Here is a 25,899-nt window from a genome sequence, read left to right on the forward strand (position 1 = left end):
GATAAAAGATTAAAAGTAGATTATGTTTTTACCATAGTGGAACGACCGCTGCCCCAGATTTACTACTGCTCTTTGAACGACTCTCTGATTCGTATTTGTAAGCACCTTTCTCTCTTGCCCATCCGCCCTGGAAGGATGAAAAATTTATGAATTAAGCACTGCGACATGTTTTTTTACGAGTTGATCTCTTTTGGCCGAGGATTGAGGCTTTTGTTGTTGAGCTACTCAATTTTTATCAAAAATATTTATCAAAATAAATTTAAGGAACATGGGATAGAACTGAGACGGAACTAAGACAGAACTAAGACGGAACTGAGACTGAACTGAGTCGGAACCGAGACGGAACCGAGACGGAACTGAGTCGGAACCGGGATAGAAATGAGTCGGAACTGAGAACGAACTGTGTCGGAACCGAGACCCAACTGAGTCGGAACCGAGACGGAACTTAGTCGGAACTGGGACTGAACTTAGTCGGAACCGGGACCGAACTGAGTCGGAACCGGGACTGAACTGAGTTGGAACCTTGACCGAACTGAGTCGGAACCGGGTCTGAACTGAGTCGGAACCGAGACCGAACTGAGTCGGAACCGGGACTTAACTGAGTCGGAACCAGGATCGCACTGAGTCGGAACCGGGACCAAACTGAGTCGGAACCGGAACTGAACTGAGTCGGAACCAGGTCCGGATTGAGTCGGAACCGGAACCGAACTGAGTCGGAACTGGGATCGAACAGAGTTGGTATTTTTGAATATTTCAGTATTTTTAAAATATTTCAAGTTTAGCCTCCATCACAAGCCTACACTCCCTAATCTTACCTGTGCTCTATATCCAGCAGCTGCTTGTGATTCCTTTGATGTAAATAATTCATGATTTGGTGGATAATAAACAGGTGGTCCAGCAACATTTTTCGATGGCACAACAGACTTATTATTCTTATCCTTATCATCTGTCGTGTCTGATGAATAAACTTTTGTTGTTGTCGAACTCAAATTATGTGTTGTCGGTGTCAATGGCTTCTCAGCAATCTGAACTCTCTTATTCGTATAATGAATTTCACTTGTGTCACCAAATGATGCCATTAAATCTTCAACACGTTTTGGTGGACTTCCATCAACTTCCGTAATAATTGGTCCATCGACTGGGAAGGGATGTGGACCTGGTTCACGATTATTCGGTGGCTGTGGACCGCCTCGTGTTGTTGTTGTTGTTTGTTTATAGACAACGACAGATGGCTCATTAGGATGATGTGGATGAGTATGATTATGTGGTGGTGGATGACTTTGATTTGGAGGAAATCCAACATATTGATCTGGATAGGTATTGTTTGGTGTTGGTGATCTATATGACTTATTTGTAGTCGTTTCTGTTTTATAAATTGTCGTTTGATTTGTCGATGGTGGATATAAGGTAATTCCACCTGGTGGAATATTACCAGCTGGTGTTGATGTGACTGGTGGTGGATATCCAGTATCTGGATAGGTGTTGACTGGCTGTGGTGAGCCATACTTATTTGTTGTTGTTTCCGTTTTATAAATGATTGTCTGATTTGTTGGTGGATATCCAGTAGCTGGTGGATATCCAGTAGCTGGTGGATATCCAGTAGCTGGTGGATAAGTTCCAGTTGGTGGATAATTGCCATTTGGTGGATAATTAGTTCCACTTGGTGGATTAGCTGGCACATTTGTGATTTGTGGTGGCGATTGATGTGATGTATTTGTTGTATTTGTTGAATATTTATAGACAGTTGTTGTCTGCTGTGGTGGAGGAATTGACTGTACCTCCTGAATTGTCAATGGTGATGTCTCATTTGGATAGTAATTGACATTCTTTTCATTCCTTTCAGTTTTATAAAACATTGCATTATTTTTAGGTGGATCACGATCAGGATGAAGTAAGGCTGTATTCTCATCATCCGGTATTTCATATGTATAAGTACGAATTGTTGTTGTGACCTTTGTTTTGGGTCTTGGCATAATATCATTTGATAAATGCAATTCCCTCAATGTATCCGGTCCTGATGAATTTTCAACACGTACAAGTTCATTATAATTTTTAGTCTGTGGTATTGGAACCACTTCATTGTTGACCGTACGTGTTTCGGTTACATATTTTTCAACATTTCCGGTATTGACTGGTGTGGGCGAAAGTGTACGAGTTCTTGTTTCAGTTACATGATATTGAGATGTTCCACTGGCCGGTGGAGTTGGTGACACGGTACGACGTGGCTTGCCATAAAGACCATCATCCGTGTACGTTACATTTCGTCTTGATGATGTACTCTCAACTGTCCGTGTATCATATGGTGGACTTTGATGACGTACGACTCGATCTGGTGAATCAAAGACTAATTCACGTGAGACTGGATTCTTTGATGTATATGTTGTTGTTGTTTTTATGACCTTCGTGCCTGGTTCACTGGATGTATATGAAAATAAAGTTTAAAATTAATGCAATCTACGTGACGAAAAAATGTAATTTTGAGGTATGGAATCATCCTCAATACTTACATTAAACCTGAATCGATGCCAATATTGTTGGATGTGCTTCGTTTGGCTGTTTTATAAAAAGAATAAGAAAATGAGAAAAAAATGAAAAACAGAGAAATTGTACAATTTTAAAAATAGATGCATGTATAGTTGTAGACTGAATGGATTGAGTGGAAGTATAAATAAATGAAATTTGATGGACAATGAGTAGAATTGGATAAGTGCTTTTATTGATGCTATAAAAGCTTGAAGGGAACTATTAGTTGGAATTGGATTCTTCGGTCTGGTGGATGCTTGTCATTATTGTGGTTTTGTAAGGATTCTGGCTTGAAGATCGTTGATAGTTACACATATAAGACATTTGTGGATGTAAAAATACAAAATTGAAGTATAATCACTGTGGCAGTCCAGAGAATGGACGAAGCCGGTTAGAGTGGGAGGCCATATACGATTTAAGCCGGTTTTAGCTAATTTTAGGGTTTTAGTCAGCTAAAATCAGTTCCAGCAAAGACTAGAGCTTAACAAAGAGGATTTAAAGCTTATGGATGAGTAATTAGCTTTATCTGCAATAAGCTAAGATCTCGAGCAGCAAAATTATCCAAAAATAGCTGTTAAGATGACGTTAATGAATCTTTCCGTCAATGCAGAGGCCATTAAGCGACCATTTCCATACCCCTAGGCTCTTCTTACTTCTGAACGTGATTAGAGACCGGCCTCCAAGAACTATATCTAGAGTTTGGTAGTTAGCCTTTTTTTAGGCTATAAGAACGATTCAAAGAAGGCAAATGTATTTAACTGGCAGTCCATTGGAGCCTTATGTCGTTCAGGTGGAAGCTTAAGGACATACATGTGCCAATATTAAGTTCAATTTTGTAATAGAACGACTTGTAGCTAAAAAATTCAATTTCAGTTTACAGAGAAAATTGCAATGCTTAATACTAATTTTGACACATGTCACGATCGGCACGCTGTACAAAAATTCAATTTCGCTAGACCCCAGCGACTACATTGTGCTGCCCAAAAGTGTCATTGATATCAATGATTATATTTTGCTTGACTCTACGTACTAAAAGTCCAACTCTACCCAAAATTCCATAACAATCCATAATTTATGACTAAATCCACACCAGAACATGTCATATCAATCCACAATTCTTCATGTCATTTCACAATCTTTTTTTTTTCGCTTCTATTTTCGTAAGAGATCAAAAATGAAATAATTTATTGTGATCGATATGCCACATGTGGATGAGATAATGCCATATTTTGTCAATAATATTCTCCTTACTACGAAAAAATTTTCATCATAAATCTACTCGAATGGAGATATTATTAGATTTGTGACATACTAAACACTTTAAAGGCACAGTTCATTGAATAAATTCAATGTGAATTCAAAACAAGGCAATAAAAATAAAAAAAACTTTTTTTTGTTTCGTTCCTTAAATAAATTGTGTGCATTGAGGACACACTGCAGGTGAATCATTAGAGTTTTAGTTGAGAATTGAGTCATAAAATAACAACAAGTTGTGACTCAAAGGGGATGATTTGTAAGTGATGTCTGATCTTATATACACTAATTGGGATCGAATAGCCCTGACAGTTAGACAGCATGACCTTAAGGTATAGTAATATTACTACGATACCTAGAGACGCTCTCTATGTATGTTAAGGTAGTACTCGAGGTTTACAGTACAGTCGCTAGGTTGCCGATAAGTCACCATGTTGACTGCAACATAACGCTGCGTTTGCCTCCATCATGCTGTTTGGGGAATCATAGACCCGAGCAGCACAATGTACCGAATTGCATTTTTAGCCAAAATAACAGGTTAAAATCAGTCGTCATGTATATCCCGGGGCAACTTCGTATTTTATCGTTAATACGGCGACGTTCCAGTCCATCAGCAAGTATTCTGTGCTTTTAGGGTGAGCCAGCCTATGGTAAACCCCTTACCATACCTCAATTGACATCATTTACGAATGTCCCCCACCTTATTTTTATGTACATTTTTTCAATCTCAAATAAGAATTTCTTACATCGTTCGAGTGTTGCGGTGCGTTCATTTTCAAGATCACTCAAAAGCGTATCAAGTTTGTTTATTTCATTGATATTTCCTCTGTCTGTGTAGCTGTTCTGTCCGTTGTTGCCGCCAGCCGATGTTGAATATTCGTACTTTGTAGTTTTATACACACGATTTGACTGCAAGTGAAAAAAAACTTGTGTCAGGCACGATTATTAATTATAGCAAAAAAATGTGACAGACTTACATTTGAGTTCGGACTTAATGATCGCTCCCGAAGGACAGTTGTTGCATTTGCTGGCTGTATATATTGAACATCACGATGACTAGAATAGTTTGGCTGACCTAATGAGCTGCCTGGACGCGATATGCTGTGCTGTAAATCGTCGAGGATATTGTCTGCAAAAATAGGAATCAGCCATTAATCATCCTTGATGCTTAAAATTTAAATCACATACCCAAATTATTATCAAAATCAGATTTTTGTGAGTATGGTGACAATGGACGTGATGGTTGAAGGGTACGAATCACATTTGTTGAATATTCTTCTCGGCGAACTTCTCGTTTCATCGACGACGACATGATGATTTATGCTTCCTGAAATAAATGATATTTTCTTTCATTTGTTTGATTTCTATTTGGCAAAAATTTTTTTATTTGAATTGATATTAAAAAAATGTCGATAATGTCAAGACGTGATTGTTGGAATTTGATGTTGATGTCAGAGTTGGAAGGAATGTGTTGTTGGTGGTGGTATGAGGCAGAATAGCACAAGTTGGTAATTGATCAAAAATTCGGTCACAGGACGGCGTGACTCTGAGTTGATGGCGACTTGGTATGCCACGATGTCATAGCAGGTATGCCACATAGCCATACCAGGTATAACACATTGCCATATCAGGTATGCCACATTGCCATATCAGGTATGCCACATTGCCATACCAGGTATGTCACATTGCCATACCAGGTATGCCACATTGTCATACCAGGTATGCCACATTGCCATACCAGGTATGTCACATTGTCATACCAGGTATGCCACATTGCCATATCAGGTATGCCACATTGTCATACCAGGTATGTCACTGCACCGTACCAGTGATGCATCTATAGCGTACCGTACCATGTCATCCCGTACCGTGGCATCTCTAGAGAAATCGATTCCTGATACTGAATTCCGTATCGATTACCCGACCTGTGCCATTCTTAGACTTGATGGATGTTCTTCTTCCCAAAACATCAAAAATTCTCATCAACATCCATCAAAAAATTCTCAACATCATTTCCTTCAACACCTGAAGCCCTTAGGCATGGCGTCTTATCACATTTTCTACATTAATAGTCCAACATTCTTTCTTGTCTGATGGAAGTTCGTCATTATCACATAATTAGCTGCCATGACATTCCTCCTTTCAAGTTCCAACACTAATTTTTACTGACATCAACTCGTAAAAAAACTTTTTTTCTTTTCACGCTAATTTCGTGCAAAAATCCATGGTATATCCATGTGTTTGTGTGTGTACAACTGTGACTTAATGCTTTTCGTGAATGCTGTATGCTGTATATATATTTATAAACTTTTTCGTCTCTGTCTCGTGTGACCATTTTGTGTCTCATGAATTTTTATTTTCACTGGCTTTTTACTTCTTCATAAAAAAACTTTATGAGTCATCATGTCAATGACAAGATGATTGTACTAAAAGGAGCTATACTTAATGCAGAGCTCAGCGCATCGCAAATGATTCAATAATTCTTCTCTGTCTCTCGTTTCTGTTTGTCTTTTCAGCATTTTTTATGATCAACAAAAAATGGTCGAGTGGAAACAGTCATGCTTTAGGGATATGAAAAAGTAACTTGTTGACTTTCGTCATTAATTTATCTCTGTGCATAATGAATTTAATGCAATTTGATATGGGAGGAGATGGATGGGATGCTGTTTGTCCTTCAGATTGGATGTAATGCTGCTTTATTTTCCTAGAAATGTGCAGGTGTAATTTGATTGAATTTTATGTATGCTGAGAGCAAAATATGCCATTTATTAGCTGGTTGTTTGACTCTTAATCTCTGTCTATGTGCTTTTGTGAATGCATATGAACCCACTGTGAGCCATGGACTGAATAGAATGTTATGATCCTGTGCAACATGCTGATGCAAATTTAATTTTTTGGGAACAATATGATCTAAATTGCGTACCAGGAATTTCATGTTAGTAAGACACACGTCGTACAAATAGCCGAAAACCCTGTTCTAGGCCGACTTGACTTTAGCTTGTGGTCGACTTGACTCAAGCCTAGGGCCGAATGGACTAACCTCAGACCGGCTTAACTCTAACTTGAGACTGACTCGACTCTACACTGAGATCGGATTTCATCGAATCTAGTCAATGTCTAGGGTCATGAAAGCATGGTACCGGATTTTTGGACATTTCTAAGCCATGTGTTTGCTGAGGTTGTCAGAAAATTTTGAAGGAAGTTGGATTTTCCCTGAAAATTTGAAGAATTTTCTCTAAAATATGAGTTTGGGAGATAGGGTTGATGACCATACTCAAATAGCACAAGTCGGTTTAATTGATCCAAATCCAGCACCAGGCGGTTGTAAATCTGACATGGTGTTGGATTTTTGATCGAATTGAACCGTCAATTTGAACCTAAGCCAGATTATTGATCAATTAATCAACTTGTTTTATTCAGGATAAGAGGAGGTAGAATTAGGGTTCACCATATCCCTGTCGGGAGTACGGTTCTTGTCATATGGCCAGCCTTTGTCGTATGGCCGGCTCTTGTCGTTTGCCCGGCTCTTGTCGTTTGCCAGGCTCTTGTCGTGTGACCGGCTCTTATCTTATAGACGGCTTTTGTCATGTTGCCGTTCAAAGATCCCATTTCCCTTATTACACCCCTGATCAGACCTCATTTTCGTCATTTTGATATAAAGCCGGCAACACGATGACATACCGAAACCCAAAATAACTCTTATATGCCTTTTTTTTTCGAAGAAAATCAATAAAAATTGTCAACAATCAATTTATTCATCCACACCATTCACTTGTCATTACATTGATGCACCCATTTATTACAAGCCACAATAAAAATGCAAATTATTTCAGTCAACTGATTTACACAATTGGATAATCATGCAATTCCTTTGCAAATTAACACTTTTGGGTAATAATCGAGTCCATAATTTGACTTTATGTACTCAATTTTGAATGAATAATTAATAATTGTGATTATTTCAGTTAGTGACTGGTAATTAAATGACTCATAAAGATTAATTGTCTGAAAATTAGCACAGAAGTTGCAATTTTATGGTTGGAAGTCGACATAAATTGAAGATTAGGTTAGGTACTTAAAATTCGTTCATATTTTGATATCTCAGAAGGAACTTCCCATAAAAATACGACAAAAGTCAACAATCTCCATCCATGGCCTATTTGCTCCAAATTTCCCAAGTACCATTACATCCATAAGCACTCAAAAGACATCAAGTTTGTGAAAACATTCCCAAATTTTTTAACTCATCATTTGCGACATACAGCTTGCAGCAATAACAAGGTGCACCATTTTTCCATCCATTTCCTGTGTACATAAACTTTTACTTGACGTGTTTGTTTTCAGCACATAAATATTTTCCCCATTCTTGCCAGATGTGCCATGAGAGACTTGAAGTAAAAAATTTCTTAACTTTTTCCTAACCAAAAAAAATTATGAAACTTGACCTAATTTTTCATCGATTTAGATCTTGATGATCTCACACATTTGTTGTTAGACTTTTCATTATTATCATAAGCGATTTTTTATGCTCTATTTTTAGTTGTTTAAACACCCACAAGACGAGTGATGAGTAAACAAGCTGAGAATTTCTATTATTGTATTTTCTAAAGTCATTTTTCATCTAGAGGGGGTCATTTGTAAGTGATGAAGGTTTGATTTACAATGTTCTGAGACAACAGGGGTTGGCAATGTATCCTCAAGGGGCTGGTATGGATTTTTTGGATGGCATGTCAACATTTTGAGGTTTTTTAGGATTTTTTTGCAATTTTTGGCTTGAAAACCCTAACAAATGAAGGATATCGTTAAAAGAACAGGGAGACGGGTTGACCTCCGACCCTAACTACATGCAATACGCCCCCAAATTGGGATTGAGATGAGATTGACCCCAAATTTAGGAGGTTTTTGAGATTTTTATCTTAAAAAATTCTAAAAAAGTGTAGAATTCCATCCAAAGACGAGATTGATAGGGTGAACCCTCAACCTTCAACCCTCAACCCTGACCACATGACTCCCACTCCTTCCCTAAGCAACGGCCTTGACGTCAATCGATAAAAAAATCTAGATTTTGACACTTTTTATAAATTCTCATTTAAAAAGGATGTTGTACACATAAATCGATCATATCAAACCTTCTTTTGATGGCACCTAAAGCTGACTATATTGCCAATTACCACTACCAAGTGTAGCCCTGTCTACATCAACACCCTATACTCAAATCATCTCAATATACTCATTTGCATTTGACTCCAGAACCCCCAAAAGAGTAAAAATTCCCTAACATTAAGTTAAACAAATTCAAGACATCATTTACAAACGCCTCCCCTTCACCGTCTGCAGGAAATCTACAATTTTCCTCGTACCCAATATATTTTCTCATTCACAGTCGCATCACTTCACATATTGTAAGTAATGTAACTTTTTTTTATTTTTATTACTGATGTGCATTTTCATAAATGGAAGCGAAAGCCATTAAAGTCTTCGTATATTTTGTCTCATCATTGGACATATCATGTGTGGGTCTATCATTCGGACAGAATGTTTTTGGACAATTTTATGACAGTTTTATTGCTAAATTTGTTCTTTTTGTTTGAGTAGACCTTTATTTTATTATTTATTATGTGAGCTACGAGTTATTTTGCTGTGTTGAAAATTTAGACGCAAAAAATCACGTCGAGTTGGTGATGATTATGATCCCGAGCAGCACATAGTGTACTCTAGGGAGCCGTTAGGTCGCCATATTAACGGCAATACGCGAAAGTGTCCAAACGGCAACTTGTGGACTGATTTTGACCGACATTTGGGATTGGACATGTTGTGCTGCTCGGGCACCAATCTGTAGGATTCTTATTCTTTGATGATAAGACATTGAGAGCTTCAACTTCTATGTAGGTGAAACTTCTTGTCTGTCGTTGATATTTTTCTTACGAAAAAGAAGCTATTTCATTCTGTGAAATATTTTCATTATTCATGGTGTGCCTTTAGGGGATTACTTGCTTGAATCAGAATATTTTTGGAACTTCCTACAATATTTTTATTGACATAAGTTTCTATTTGAAGACATTTATTGAGAAAATTGTAGGTGGTAAAATTGATGATTTGATTCTATTATTCAGATTCTTAAAGTGTGTGACATGAAAGTTAGTCGTGCGAGAAAGTACTAGGAACTGGGAGGATATGGACTTGTTTTGTTTAAGCAACATTTGCTTGTGATCTACATGCTTCAAATCTATTTTAATGACGCTTGATCTTGGTATAATGCCGGTATAAAATTAGCTTGAATTCTTCTTGCCGTTGCCAAAATTTGGCATTAATTAGACAGAAACTTGACATGAACATAGTGTAAGGCTTCATAAATATTTGATTTTGATGAATTAGGAGCCAATTTAGTTGTAGATTCGAATTGATGTTGAGTAGACAAAAATACTTTCGAACTAGGTATCAAGTTAACTTAGACTAATTATAACGTATTCATGTCCACTCGGGTCATAGCTCTGAAGTTAGGTCAATATCATGCAGGTACACTGTTGCCATATTTCATTCATATTGAGGTCCTAATTTGATGCTTATAAAAGAGCTTTCACGGAGCCTTAATAGCTCCTTGGCAGAGCTTCATTCATATGTTCCGCTTAGCAGATCTGCATAGCTCTACGTCGGTCAGGTTTTGCCAAATCAGATTCAACATCAGAGTCACATCGACCTAAAGACCCTGTTTTCCGACTTTTGAATGCCATATACCTTTTGAGCTGGCTTGACTCGAGGTGGATTGAAAGTTAAAGCTCAACTCAACTCTGTGAATTCTGATTATGATTTATCCATAAGTACACAACCTAAGCAAGAAGCCAGCAATAGGGTCAGCTTCAGGTGGCATCTGAGGGAGGTCATGGATAACAACTGATCTGTACGGCCAACGAAGTAAGTAAGTAAGTTCACAACACAATATCCTAGTGATTTTCCAAAGAATTCTAAGAAACCAACAATTAATCCATCAGCAAAAATTCATCAACGTTTTGCAATGCTTCACAATAACAACATCCTCAATATCACCATCCACCCAAGGACATCAAACACCTCATGGAAATACCATAAAACATCATATTCACAAAGTAAATTCAATATGTGTCATATGAACTATTCATTTCACCATTGAAGGTTGTAAAGCAAAAAAAGTCAATGAAAATGTGCAGTTTGATCGATTCCTCTACATCTACAGGATCCTACAGGATATTAAAATTTGTCAAAATGTCATTTAATCTTTCGATAATAAATCGATAAAATGTATTAAACTTGTTCGCATGTCATGTACAATCTCATCTTTCCATATAGCCTGACACATGCTTATATATAGACACACAATATGTACATAAATAAAGCAAATATTTGCTTATTGAACCTTTATGGGCACATCAATAACATTAAAAAGTTTTAATTAAAGTGTGAATCAAGATGATGTGATGAAAATATTTTTGATATTGCCAATTCTAGCTGGTGATGTGAGTGAACATGCACACATATGTGAGGTATAGATGATGAAAAAAATAATATAAATCTTTAATAATTTTCTGACACCCACAATGCTTCTTTTGTGTGACTGAATAATAATATGTGAAAAATAAAATACAGAATAAAAATGTAAAGTATATGGTTGTGCTGATCTTAATGAAAGCTTTAATAATACAAAATTATTTACTGGATAGAAACAAATTAATAAAAGCTTTGGGCTGAAACAAATAGAACGTAAAAGTTTGATGTTTTGAGGTCGCAGATGGAAGGATTTTCTAGGGAAATTGCTTAATTCTGTGAAATATTGAGAAGGTAGATAGAAGGTAGAGGATTTAATAATTTATGTACAGATACTTGCTGCTCAGAACATCCCATTGTTATGTTTGGGATTGAAGGTACTTCTCGGGTTCTAATAATACATCTAAGGTTCCTGATTTCTCCATTAAGTCTCTCAAGATCAGGATATGATGGGAATCTAGACATCCCCGATATATTTTGATCTCCGTCCCATATCGAGGGCCCTTACCGACATCTTGTACACTTCTATGAATCAGAACCTCCCATTTCCACTACATATGATTCGAAAAAGGACAGATGAAAAATTGCTCCTGTCGAGTCTCGAACCCAAGATCGCAGGGTCGATTATACAATAATTTGGTACCGAAATTCTAAACCAATTCCCCACCGAGCTTATTTTACTCCAGGAGATTAGTCTAGCATTTCACAATAGACACCATACATAGACAACCCCAAATAACTATCCATTTTCATCCAATATAACCTTTTAAAACTCTATAAACACACCACATAATAGATATACAAAATAATGCTCATATATGTCCATTAAATATTCACATAAAATTAGTTTTTCCCTCTAATGCCAGCAGATATATTAAAATTTTTTACATTACATGATAGCTTAACATCCATTATTGTTAATATGTAGATTTACGGCCATAGTGAATTTCAAATAAAATAGATTTAATTATTTGCTTAGATACTGATCCAATTAATAAGTTTAGAAAATAATCCGGTATTATTAAACATTACGTCAGATTCATATAAATTTAATATGAGCTCATGTGTCGATGTGCTAAGAGTAAAATCATGTATATTTTATATAGATTGAGGGGCATTAGACCTGTCAATTATAGATTATGAAAGAATATTATAAAGAGTTGCAAAATAGATTGTTTAAATTACATCGTAATTTTATTTTATGAGGCAGCATTCAGTAAATATTATGAGGAATTGGATTACTTAGAGATGTGGAGTATAAGAAAGAGTTTTTGGGATCATATTAGAGATATTCTTGGTTAGAAGACTTTGAATTGTTGGCAAGCGGATAACACAATCAAGAATCAATTGATGGCTGCTTGACGGTAGCTTCCAAGCTTCTATAAACTGACTGTCAAGTTACTGCAAAGTTACTGTTGATATCCTACAAGCTCCTTGAAAAGGAATTTAATTCAAATAAGCTATGATATACTTGGTATTGGAAATTTGCAGGTTGTAGCCAGCGATAGAACCAGCTTCAGGCGACTCCTGTAAGAGGTCATGGATCACAAAGTAAGTAAGCTATGATATGAGTGCAATCAGGAGTGTATTCGTATGGGATATCAAGTGATCATCGGAAAGACCTGTATAAGATTTGAGTAAGAGGAAGATGATGTCCTCAACATCTTAAACTGACAGAAGACATTCGTAATGATTTTGAATTGTGGTCCAATTTGCCAAGTTCCAGAATATCCTCAATCTCAATCCGTAGCTCAGTAGAAAAGCACTTGACATGTAATCGAGAATAAGCAGGAGTTCGAGTCCCATTCAGGCTGTGTTGTGGGGAACCCGAGAGGGACAATGAGGCAAACTGCATTTTGTTTGTCATCAAAGCCATTAGCGCTGCTTCGCATTTTACCCTCAATACGGAGACATAGCGGCACTCTAGCAACCATTGTACTGTTCGGAAAAGTATACTCTTTCTCTAGAACCTTAGGAATAGTAAGTTTCCGACAGTCCCAGTCTCAGCGGCTTATTCAAGAAAGTAAATGAACTTGCTTCTACTTCCTTACTTAATCAGCCAACCAACAAGCATAATACGAACACCCTATCAGTACTGACCCACATAATATGATGCAACATTCCACATAATATCAGTAAAAGTTCAGCACAATAAGAGCACATTCACTTCCAATGCCTCACCTTACTCTCTGTGCAGTAATATTATTAGAAAAATAAATATGACAGCTGACATCCAATTAAACCTTGATATTCTATCTCATTTTAATTAAAAGTCGATTAAAACAGAATCGACAACTAGTTCTAATTTATTCATTGATATATAATGTCGGTCAGCAGTGTTATGACTGTCATAGCCATTAAAATGATAACAAAATCCACTTTATGGAATTAAGCAGTTTCGTAATCAATAATTAAAGCTGATACTTAATTTTATGTTTTTAATAATTTTGTGGATTAATATCAAGTTATCGTGTTAACTGTTCTGATTATAGCTGAGCTAGTATTTCCAGTGAATTAATCGTCATTCTGCTTTAGCCTACACGTTCTATATACGATATTGTCATTCACAACAAAAACAACAACAAAGCATGAATGAATAGAAAGTGACGTAATTGTTTTGTTGGATCAATAGCGACTAACTGCCCACTGACAATGCAAAACTTTATGGAATGTATCACGAGAATTCCATGAAATCAAGAATATTGTCACATGAATTATAAATGACTGCTTTTTTTCTTCGATTTAACTCCAACGCGGTATGAATGAAGTCATTTACATGCTCATGATGCTGCATAAGTTTTTTATGTTCATGACTTTATTCAAGTGCAATATTTTTTGCATTTTTAAGTGCTGCTGAACGACACAAAAAATTTCTTTCTTTATTATTGGATGCTTTTAAGATGAGATGAAGATGTAAGGAAGTGCAAGTTAAGTTTGCAGTAGGTGAGGTTGGATTGAATGGAACGTTTGGGAATTTGGGGATTTTTTTAGGAATGGATTAAGGAAGCTTAACGTACCTAAGGTCATTTTCGAAGCCTTTAGTCCTGAAAGACACAAATGCTAAAGGCTCCGTCAAGGACTAAACCTCCTTTATTGACACTAAGCCGTCCAGTTGATACTTAGCCGTCCAATTGACACTAAGGCGTCCATATGGTTGCCAAAAAAAGTCGGCTTCCATTTGGTATTAGTAAAGGTTGAGTGGAGGCTTGAAAGCTCCAGATCTCATTTGTTTCGCTCAAATGTATACTTGACATATTCAGGATGGTAGGGATTTGGGTTTGAAGGTCAAACCAAGGAGTCAACCTGTCTCTCCTCTCTCCTGTTTAGAGACCGTTCATTTAATACTTAAAATAAAGGGTGGAGGAAGGCTAAATTGCAATTGGCAGTCAGAAGCCGACGATAGAACCAGCTTTAGGCAACATCTGAAGGTGGCCATGGATCACAGTATCTGTACGGCCTTCGAAATAAGTAAGTCTAATAAGTAATGACCTAAATGAATGAGTAGTTAAAAAATGGATATCTGACATGAAGAAATCCCGAACAGATAAGGAGCATGCTTATGATTATGCTCACAATATTGAGCACGTTCAATTATATTGATTAAATGCACTCATAGACACGTTCATTTAAGTGAGCATTACTGTCTGTTAGGGAATGGAACTAGAAACATAATAAATTTTAGCAATATTTAATCTAAAATATGAAAGACATGAGAATATTTGACTTATTAAAATACATAGATATTGGTTCGAATCCTAAAAATTGTATATTAAGATTTATGTATAGGATCGTTTAAAATATTATTTTTTTTTACAAAATTCCATTAACTCCAATACCTGTTCCAGTCAATTCTCATTCCAATTTCCTCAAACTAACAGCAACTCAACCCACACTAAATTGCTTAATATTTTCAACATAAACATCGCTAAATCCAATCAAATATTCCGATAGAGATAAAATGAATAGGAAATTCCAATTCTTCACAGTTTTGCCTGCAAACTTGCTGCAAAATATAATTTATTTCGATAAAATATTCATAAATATAGCTTGAGGCACTTAAAGTTATTTCCACTTCTTGTGACCATCAAAGGCGCTTCATGTTAGAAAGAATTTTAAGTAACTTAATAGAAATTAATATCGGATTAAGTTGAACATGTAGACAGCACTTGAAGTAATATGGATATAATTTTTATTTTATAGACACATGTGTCGTTCATGCTCGTTTGACAAAACTATAAAGAATTAACTGCTTATTATTTAAATGGCTTATAAATAATTCAAAAAGTGTAGCTTTTTTGGATATTTTTAGATACATGATGATTGTTGAATTGTAAAGTGGATGACAGGGTTGGATTGGTGAGTGTTGTGGAGGGTCATGTGGTGGATATGAGGAAGTGGCTATAGATGTCATATGGAAACCGTTTATTTTTTTGCGGCACACTTTGGTGTAAGCCTTGACCGAAACCTCACACAGGATGACTTCCACTACTATAGATCATATGTCAGAGGTGGACAACCTGTATGTCGCGGCCCTTTAGTATGTCACCAATCTTTTTTTTTTGGAAAATTCAAGGACTATAATGTCTGCAATTTGGATAGTGGCTTACAACCAAGATTTGTACAGTTTCGGTCGTGCCTTACCACCTAGGTGTGCCGTGGCTCAAAAAAGTTTGGACTACATTGAGCTAGAGAAATGAACATTGAAAATACAGTAAGAGATTAAGCGAAGTTCGTATTCAGAAATAATCAATTGTTCAGATATATGGACTATTGTCAAAGAAAACCATGGGTTCGATTCCTATCATCATTTTGATCAGTCTACAATTTTACGCGGTTTGCTCCGATGTCGGTTTTTTGTTCCATTTCTTAATTTTTTAATTTTTTTTTTAATAATTTCTTATAAATCCAAAAATCTCCAAGTCATCCCGAATGGGTGTCAAAATTAATAAAAAGTTTCTATTACAGGAAAAACATGGAACCTATTAATTGTTTCAACAACAGCAACAGATGGTGTTAAACTCCCAAAAGCCTACACAAAAGTCATAAAAATATATCACAACAAAAAAAAGAAAGAAACTCAAATTCTCAATAATCAAATTATTTTTTGTAGCTCATCACATAAATCAGCCGATTAGTTATAAAAGAATCAAATGACAATTAAATTGTAGGTCTTTTGTAAAGGAAACAGAAAATTTGGGTATAGTGATTAACTTTTGGGTATTTGAAAGACATTAAACTAATATTGATGATAATTATGGATGTAAAGTTTTAAAAAATGCTCAGGTTTCTTTTTGTTTTAATGTTCAGCTTTGTGTTTGACCATTTTTGATGATGTTCCGCAGTTGTTCTTGTTTGCATCATCGGCATATTCTTTTTGTTTGTGGTAATAATGCGTAGTATTGAATTTTGTTCAGTTTTGTTCAAATTTTGCTCATTTTGGCTCAATTTAGTTCAAAATTTGCTCAGTTTAGTTCAAAATTTGCTCAATTTGGTTCAATTTAGTTCAAAATTTGCTCATTTTGGCTCAATTTCAGTTCAAAATTTGCTCAGTTTTGGTTCAATTTAGTTCAAAATTCGCTCAGTTTTGGTTCAATTTAGTTCAAAATTGGCTCAATTTCGCTCAATTTAGTTCAAATTTATAAAAAATCAACAAAAATCCATAATTTAACCATAATCAGATCGTCCTCTTCAGTACAACTTCCCACACCTACATCCTGTATATCTCACAAAGATAAACTTTTTCCCATTTCAAGTACCTATAGGGACGTTATGATATCTCTTCATTATCATCAGTATCAAGATGATAATGTAGAATCAACGAGGCAAAGCTATCAAATGTTCATAAGTACATTCATATACACTCATGTCCCTAAGGTGATTCGACATAGTCGTTGGTATGGATTTCCTGTATTTGTACAGATTGAATGCTCAATTACCTTAAAAGGCACAAGCTCATTTTTTTTTTGAAAAAATAATGATTATGAGCTTAGCAATATCATGAGGATTATGAGGAAAAGAGCATTGAAGTTGGCAAAAATGGAAGTGAGAGAGATGGAAAGAGAAAAAAAAGTTTACATTCCAAAATTATAAAAAAAAAAATAAAAAATAAAAATAAACTTTTTTCTCCTTGAACGTTTTGTGAGATGCGATGTAGACCTTGAGGGAGTTTTTCGAGTGATTTGCTCGAGTATGTGCATGCGGTGAGTCTTTTTATGGAAGAAATGTTGCTCATGACGAGATTAATAACAGCTTTACATTTCACAGTTCATTAGACATTGCATGTCCATCAAAATAACATTAAGTCATGATTTTGCACAAAACTTTGTCATAGTTCATGACTGACTAAATGTCTGCGAGGTTTTCTTTACATGCTTTTTATGGAATTCCGGCAAGTCAGCGCATATTTTTGCTTTTTTTATGTCTTCAGCAGATTTTCTACAGAAAAATTCCCAAATGCACATTTTTCGGAATGCTACTAACTGTGATGTACAATGTGTTACTGAACATGCTGACCCAAATATCTTTCAAGCGCTCATGAATGAATTTCCATTTTTTATCGATTTTTTTATTTTTGTGTTCTTTAAAACTAAAGTCATTCATGAACAGAACAACGCAATGATGAGAACGACATGAAATGTATATCACTGTAAAATGTTTATGTGAAGGAAATTCTCATGATACACTGCTGTCATTCATGTGATACATGTTAGTTGTAGAGATGCATATTTATTTGAAAAAAAGAATTGAACAGTTGTTGATGAGGATGTGTGGCGATGTCGATGAATTGCATTTTGTCTTGACATTTTGTTGGACATTGAATTTGAGTTTCCGGCAGATTATAGTTGGATTGACTAGCTAGTCATCTCTTAGACAGAGAGCTATCAACTCTGGATGTGAATTTGAATCAAAAATCGTCTATATTCATGATTATGAAGTAAACCCGAGTACAAACCAGGACGAACCGTTTTTGCCTTAAAAATAGATTGAAGTCCGCTGTTAAGACTTCTTAACGTCTTGTCAATAATGCTAAGACATAGAAGTGGCCTAGTGAACATGATGTCTAGTTTAGGAATTTCAAATTGTAATTTTAGAAATTCGACCGCAAATCGTAGGACATGAGTTCAAATCCCATTTGGTCTATAGTTGTACATTTGGAGGTGTATAATCTGTTGGATTTTCTTGTCAAGAGCGGTGTAATTAGAACTAGAAGCATTACAAAGCCCAGTGGTGCGACCGGAAACGTAGAACTTGGGTTCGAGTCCTACGGGTTTTCTATTGAAGAAGTATAGTTTTTTACTAGATTCTTAGAATAGTAAGGTTCTGAACATAATTAAGCACCAAACGGCTTTAATTCTAATCAAAACTCAAAATTCGACTCGGATTTTGTATTGATATACCAATTTCTAGTTCCAATTCACTTGAACCATACACAACCTTCCAAAAAATCAGCACGTATTATTTACACTCAAAACTATCTCCTCTTTCAACAACTACTCATAACACCCAAAAAATCCTAGTTAATCCCAAACAAAATTTATTTTCATATCACATACTGCTTAGATTGTCATTTCATACTTTATCATACATTTTTTTTTTGTGTGTCTATTCGACTGCACAATATCTAGATAAAAACGAGAGGTGTCTATATTGTTATGAAGTACATAACACGTAGAATTTTTGTGTACTGTTGAGAATGAAAATGTACTGCAATGTTGAAATGAAATTGATTTTCAGACAACAGATGGAACAATTTCTATGGAATGGAAATTGTTGGATTTACTTGTTATTGCTGGAATTTAATTTATTGCGAAATTATGGAAATGTGGCAAGCGTTGGACTAGTTTGGAGGTGGAATGTAGGGTGTGTGGATAGGGGTTGGTTTGAGTAGGTGTATGAGCGGTTCTGGGGACGATAAACTCGAGTTTAAGTGGAATTTGGGACGACTAGTCTAATTTAGACAAGATTTTTAATTCTGAGTGAGTATGGAACCTCAAACTTCTCTAATATCTGCTTAATGTCACACTACCGTGCGTACTATCTAACCCATGCGTACTATCTAACCCATGAGCACTATCTGAACCATAAGCACTATCTAACCAATATTTACTTTCTTACACATGAACTATCTACTCCATGCGCACTATCTACCACATGCGCACTATCTGACCTATGCGTACTATCTAACCGATCAGACATTAACTCAAGAATCTCTAAAATACCAACATATGCAGTCCATTATACCATCAATCTCAATTTTTTTTATTACCCCGCTTCCACACAATCTGACCATTGTGTACCGCACACACATCAGCAAATAAATTCAAATTAAAATATTTTTTTATTGCATTTTTGTCACAATTTTTCAAGTTTCAAGAGGCGAAAAAAATGAGAATTGCAAGCATGAGATCATCACTACAAATACTGTTTGGGTTATAAAACTATGAAGTAAATGAATTCATCACTGTATATATACATTTTAAAGCGTTAATAACTTTAAAAGCTTGACATTCTGAAAATATTTGCGAGTCTTCTTGAGACATTGTTTGTGCGTCTCAGATGTTGAAGTGTAAATTGGTATTATTTTTTTTGGAGATTCTACGATAATGAAATGTTTAGGAAGTTTTCATGGTCAAAATTTTGTAGTTGAGTGCTGTGGCTAAAATGTTATTTAATCGGATGTGGTTTTGTTATCATTTGTGTACTGATGTCTTTTTTAAGTGGATTGTAGTGAGGTAAATTGAGTTAGACCGCATAGTTAATGAATTAAGTGATCTGGAGTCTTATGGGTGAGGTTAGGTTGCAGATGCACAGGTAATTGAGCTTTTAGGGGAATTTTAAGCTTGATGATGATTCAATTTGGTTTTTATAACATTTTTTGATGGAAGTCAGGTGTGGACAACCTTTCATTTTTCGCAACACCCCTGGGTAGTAAGCCTCGACTAAAACCAGACCCAACATATGATTTATGACATTTCTATACATTTTTGACAGTGCCGCGGCACACGATATACGATTCATGGCATTTTCAGGCATTTTTGGCGGTGCCGCGGTACATAAGTTACCCACCACTGATTAAATTGCATCAGTATACCTCAGTTTACCATCCAAATACCCCTCTTTCTATACATATTCAATTTACAAGATCAATATTGTTATAACCAACAATTTTATAACAACCAATTTACAATTTATGGTAAAATTCAATTATCGTATATCCAAATATAGCAACAAATCAAGGTAATACTATTTTTCATGCACAAAATAGCTTCAATAATTAATTTTTTGCACTCAAATTTCTCTCTCAATTAAGTAAATCAACTTAAAACATTTATCTTCTCGATCTAAATCACTCATGTCGATTTTACGTCATATATATGCTCATTTTACAAGTAAATAATGAATATATTTTGGATTTTACGGCTCTATACAAGCTGTCAAATCTCGAAATATGTACTATTGTATAGATCGGTAAGCACAAGTTATTAAATTGAAGCACCAGGAAAGCGTCAGGTTATTAATTGACGGATTTTAAAGTGAATATGGCACCAAGTCGGCATGATATCATCCATTAGAGCAATTTGTCTGTAAATGAGGAAGGAGGATTGACCATTAACCTTCCAACACCTGGATACGGTCCTGATGCTGATTTAAATGATGTATTTTGCCTTCCTGGTGCAGTATATCATCCGAGTTGGAGGCTATTTACTTATTAAGAGCAATATCTTGTTGAATTTAGACTCTAGAGCACTGTTGCCCAAACTAGGCAACGAGGAACGCTAGTAAGATGCCGAAATTTTCTGGAAATGCTATGAGCCTCATGCTCCATGCTCCAAGTGTGGTTTTGGTCGTGGATTATCATCAAGATCTAAATAGAAGACTTATATGTCGTCAATAATTTGCAAATCCATGTCATATCGGCAACAGTTTATGTATTTGATTGTGTGATCAACCACTTGGTAGGAATCGAACCCACGTCTTCACAAATGAGAGAAAATATTGAATTTCTAGTGTATTGTCTAGTGACTTGACCATAGTCGTCTTACCAAGCAGTGACCATTGAAGCCTTACTTTCACACTGACAGATTAGCCTACATATGACTCCGTACCTCAGGTTACATTCTATTCCAGCGATTTATTATTAATAGACGTCATTTACGATCAAATCCTATTCCAAAACATTTTAATAAGGCGCTTAAAACCCATTTCATTTAATCAGGTTGTATATGTACATATGCTCAATAAAATTTCATTCATTTCTTAATCTCATGCATTTATCTTCACATTTTTTTATGTCTTGTTCAACTTTCAATTTTCTTAAACATATTATCGCATTTAAAATTCACTCAATGAGTTCCATTCACATACTGTCTATAAAGAAAGCATCTCTAGACTTAATAATGTTTTTTACAGAAAGTCATGTCATTTCATAATGCATTTAAAGTACTTTTATGTGTCATTTATTTTCATCTCTCCATCTTCCTCAATACACCTTGTTGTCATTGTGCTAGAAAGATTGTGCTGTATATGTATCATGAGTAAAAGTCGAGAGGCAGCATAGGTAGAGAATGTAAAACGTGTGGGTGTCATAGGGAGAGATGCTGTAATACCTGTAGATGAGATCAAGGTTGAAGATCAACGCTGTATGCTTGCACATTACACTTCATTAAATCTCATAGATGAATAAAAAATTGTTTTTTGTGCCTTCTCTTTCGCACTTTGTTTTATTTTTTTTTTTACTGTGTCGATTCAACAAATTTTTTTTCTTTTATTTTTAGATTTTTTGTTCCTTTCATCTAAAGTGAAAAAATAAACATTTTTTGCTGTAGTTTTTATTTTTTGGGAGAGAATTGGCTTGGCTTGTAGATTTGTCTGTCTATTTACTTGCTGGGTTTCGCTAATTTATGAGTAATACAGTTCACCTTGAACTGATGTACATAGGTATAAGAATATAATGAACTATGCAAGGAGAAAGTAGATATTTTGGAACTATATTTCACTTTTTGAGGTGGCTCATAAGTATATTCTTTAAGAATTGCATGTCAATAACATTGATGTAAGTGTCAACAACCTCTAAACGCAATAAACCTAGCTTGAGGAGACATCCAAAGCTGTTTATGAATTGCAATCGATCTGTGCGACCAGCGAAGTGAGGTGAAGTAAGCATCAAACTGACCAAATTTTAAACAATTCCTATACTTAATATTTCTGAAGTTTTTCATGATTTGTATTGAATTTTTGAATATTTAAACTGATTTTAACACTTAGATAATTTTAATCAATGCTAATCTTCTATCGAGTGTCATTCTCATACTTGATCAAGTGTTATAATGTCATACAGTACTATTCCGAGCTCTATTGACACTCCAAGATAATGTTTGATTGTTCTCAATCTTGTTATGCCACTGACCACATTTAAATAGGTACTTCATAAAGAGTCGATAATAAATTTGGCTAAAATTTGGTAAACTAACTCGAAAGTCATTGGTTCGAATCCTAACATTCGCAAAATTGTGATTTTTCAAATATTAAGATACAATGACTGCTAATGTACAAAATAAACACAAAATTGAAGTTCAATGATTAATAAACAGGCCAACAGTCGCTTAACTTGAAGTTAAAAAGTGGCTTAACTTGAAGAAACAAGATTGCACAATAGATTGAATTGGATTAGCAACTATAAAATTATCCGTTCTTTAATCCCCGACCTCAGGTCGGTGTGACTCTGGAATAGGAGTGAATTTGGCTTAAATTCGAATAGCAGGCTAGAGTTATGCTGGTCTGATGCTGAATCGATTAATCATTTGTTCTACTCGAGATAGAACCTTGAAACTAATGTGTTTATCTATTCGAAATCCTAGATATGAAATTTGTTTCGTTGATCAAGCATGAATAAAGTTCAATGATAACCAAAAGTATTCTAGCAATTTTACAGTTGTTAGAACTGATACAAGAAGGTTTGATTACGATTCTTTCAATAAAAATCTCAATTTGCTGCATTTCGCCCCTCAAGTTGCATTCACTTGATCCACCTCTTCATCCACAACCTGACATTCTCTCAAGAATCAATATTAATAACCAATTCACACAAATCCTCTATATTTTCCTATTAAATATTAAAAGAATCCACAATTCTTATATCAATTCAGTAAGTAAAATGCGTTACCTCCTGCCCACTCACACGGATGCTCTTTCTACATTTTTCTCATTCTCTCAACATTTTCATATGTGCAAATTTAATAATAACAGATATTTTTTGAATCACCTTTTTATCTTCTGTTTCTTTCGCGGAGGGCGCGCGTACAGGAGAACACACACAAAAAAAATACCGGTTTTCGTCAGCAAACGCAAATTGATGAAACTTTTTTTTATATTCACAAATGTTAAAATAGCAAAGAATTGAGAATATCTACGTTTTTGCAGTAGGCATCGGAAGAAGCCTGATTTGCAATTCAAATGTTGCTCATGTGCTGGATTTTATGCATAAAATTGGCTGTTATCGGATGAGATTTTTCAATGTTGCAGCTTGAAATGTTTAATTATCTGGGAAAATTAAAGGTTTTGAGTATTTTTGGGGGTATTTGTGGATGATGTCTGTCAAAAATTGAAGATTTGGATTCTGGTCGACATCTGGCAATGCACTTGACCCTTCTAAGTCACACTAATGCACCCCATACCCCCATGACCACCATCAACTCAACATCATCCATACCCGACCCCCATTTCTTGACTAATTCAGCGTTTCACAACCTGTGTGCCGCCGAAATGTTTGGAAAGGCCATGAACCGTATGTCGTGTCTGGTTTCGGTCGAGGCTTACCACCAGATGTACCGCGAAGAACCAAAGGTTGCCCTCTTATTGCTTAATTCATCAAAATATCAATATGAATGTGCTTAACTAACACTTATAAAGACCCCCTTTTTCTGACAGCATTAACATGACTTCTTACATGACTTTTCACTCGAATATTTTCTCATTCCATAATTTAAATATTATTATTTTTTTTTTTTTTAAAAAATAAATAAATGAAACACTCTGATGCATAAACAATGACTTTGTGTGGATGGATAAATATAAAAAATTTTCTCATTCATCCATTACTTTCATATTGATCATATGATTGTCGTTAGTTAAATAAATCTCTTTCCAAAAATGGAAGTGTCGTGTTTTTTGGGTAATAAATATTTTTGAGGCATTTGGGATTTTTGGGGGTTCTTGAAGAAATTGTTAATGTTTTTGAAAAGTGGTAAAATTTCAAATATTTAAAAGCCGTTAAAATTTAAAATTTTTGAAAATTCAGCAAAATTTCAAATTTTTGGAAATTTTTTAAAATTTCAAATTTTGAAAAATCGTTAAAAATTCAAATTTTAGAAAAATTTTCAAAATTTCAAATTTTGAAAAATCGTTAAAAATTTAAATTTTAGAAAATTATCAAAATTTCAAATTTTGAAAAATCGTTAAAAATTTAAATTTTAAAAATTCATCAAAATTCAAGTGTTCAATCGTTAAAATTTCAATTTTTTCGAGAAAAAATTTCAAATTTCAAAAAGCCGTTAAAATTTAAAATTTTGAAAAACTTTTAAAATTCAAAAATTCTCAAAAACTAGTTAAATCCAAATGAAATTCCCAACTTCAATTCCATACCCAAATCCCCTATTCATAATTCATAATCGATTCTCACCATAATTCAACAATAAATAAAAATCAAACAAAGTGGCTTACACATTTCCATTATGGGTGCAGACACGATAGTAATTCAATATGATGGTAGTTTTGATTTATGAAATTTTCTAGTAATATGCATGTCAAATAACTAGCAAAGCAGTATCACTCGCGTTGACCTTGAGAACAATAAATATAGATTTTATCTCGTGTATTTTGATTTTTTGAGGCAATTTAGGTATATCCACATCTTTTGATTATTTTTAGATCCAGTTCTTTTTTTCGATGATTTTTTTGAAGACCTTGAAGATTTTTGAATATTTTGTAATATTTACCGTGTCTAGCTGGATTCCTTTAGAACTAGTTCTTGAGAATTTTTGTCATTTTTCAAGCTATTAAGCTACTTAATCTTATTTTGCAGCACAAAAAGATTTTTCTCAGAAAATTGTACCTCAAATGACATTTTTAGATATGACTCATGCATTTTCAGTGCCAATTTTAGAGGAAATTCTCTAGAAATTTGCAACAGATCATAAACTTCGTAATTTACAGCACATTCCATAACTGTTTAGACTTTACAACAATTCATGTAATTTAACTACTTCCAACATGTTCTATATAAATCATATGACTACATTTGAAAGTAAAAAGTCAGTTTTGTGTCTGAGGATTCATGTTCAGCTATATAAGTTGACACATAAAACAGCTGTAGTTTGACAACATTGAGTTTTATATTTTGCGACTTTTAATTTTGTTTTGTGATCTTTTTGATAAGTTTGTTGATGAAAATTTGAAGATTTCGTTCAGATTAAGAAGCAGATCTCTAGATTTATGATGCTGTTTGTCATAGCTAGACCTCCGTGCAGCTCAGAGTAGGATAAGCGCATATGGGATTTATATGGGTTCAAATGCTGTCAATATGGATTGGAATTGGTCAATATGAGT

General features: G+C 34.9%; 1 protein-coding gene across 1 annotated transcript in view; it reads right to left on the reverse strand.

Moving 5' to 3' along the window:
* LOC139095563 (mucin-17) overlaps window positions 1-25,899 on the reverse strand; it is a 33,402-nt gene that overhangs the window by 2,480 nt on the left and 5,023 nt on the right. The window contains exons 2-7 of the mRNA XM_070646953.1: window positions 4,966-5,104; window positions 4,755-4,906; window positions 4,524-4,686; window positions 2,508-2,553; window positions 816-2,415; window positions 33-127 (exon numbers count right to left, since the gene is read on the reverse strand). Of these exons, the coding sequence (XP_070503054.1) occupies window positions 33-127; window positions 816-2,415; window positions 2,508-2,553; window positions 4,524-4,686; window positions 4,755-4,906; window positions 4,966-5,089 (2,180 nt within the window). The 5' untranslated portion in view covers window positions 5,090-5,104. The remainder of the gene's footprint in view (window positions 1-32; window positions 128-815; window positions 2,416-2,507; window positions 2,554-4,523; window positions 4,687-4,754; window positions 4,907-4,965; window positions 5,105-25,899) is intronic.

Source organism: Chironomus tepperi, unplaced genomic scaffold (genome assembly GCF_022539635.2).
Source record: "Chironomus tepperi strain 1889 unplaced genomic scaffold, CSIRO-AGI_Ctep_v1 contig_364, whole genome shotgun sequence".
Classification (NCBI taxonomy): Eukaryota; Metazoa; Arthropoda; class Insecta; order Diptera; family Chironomidae; genus Chironomus; species Chironomus tepperi.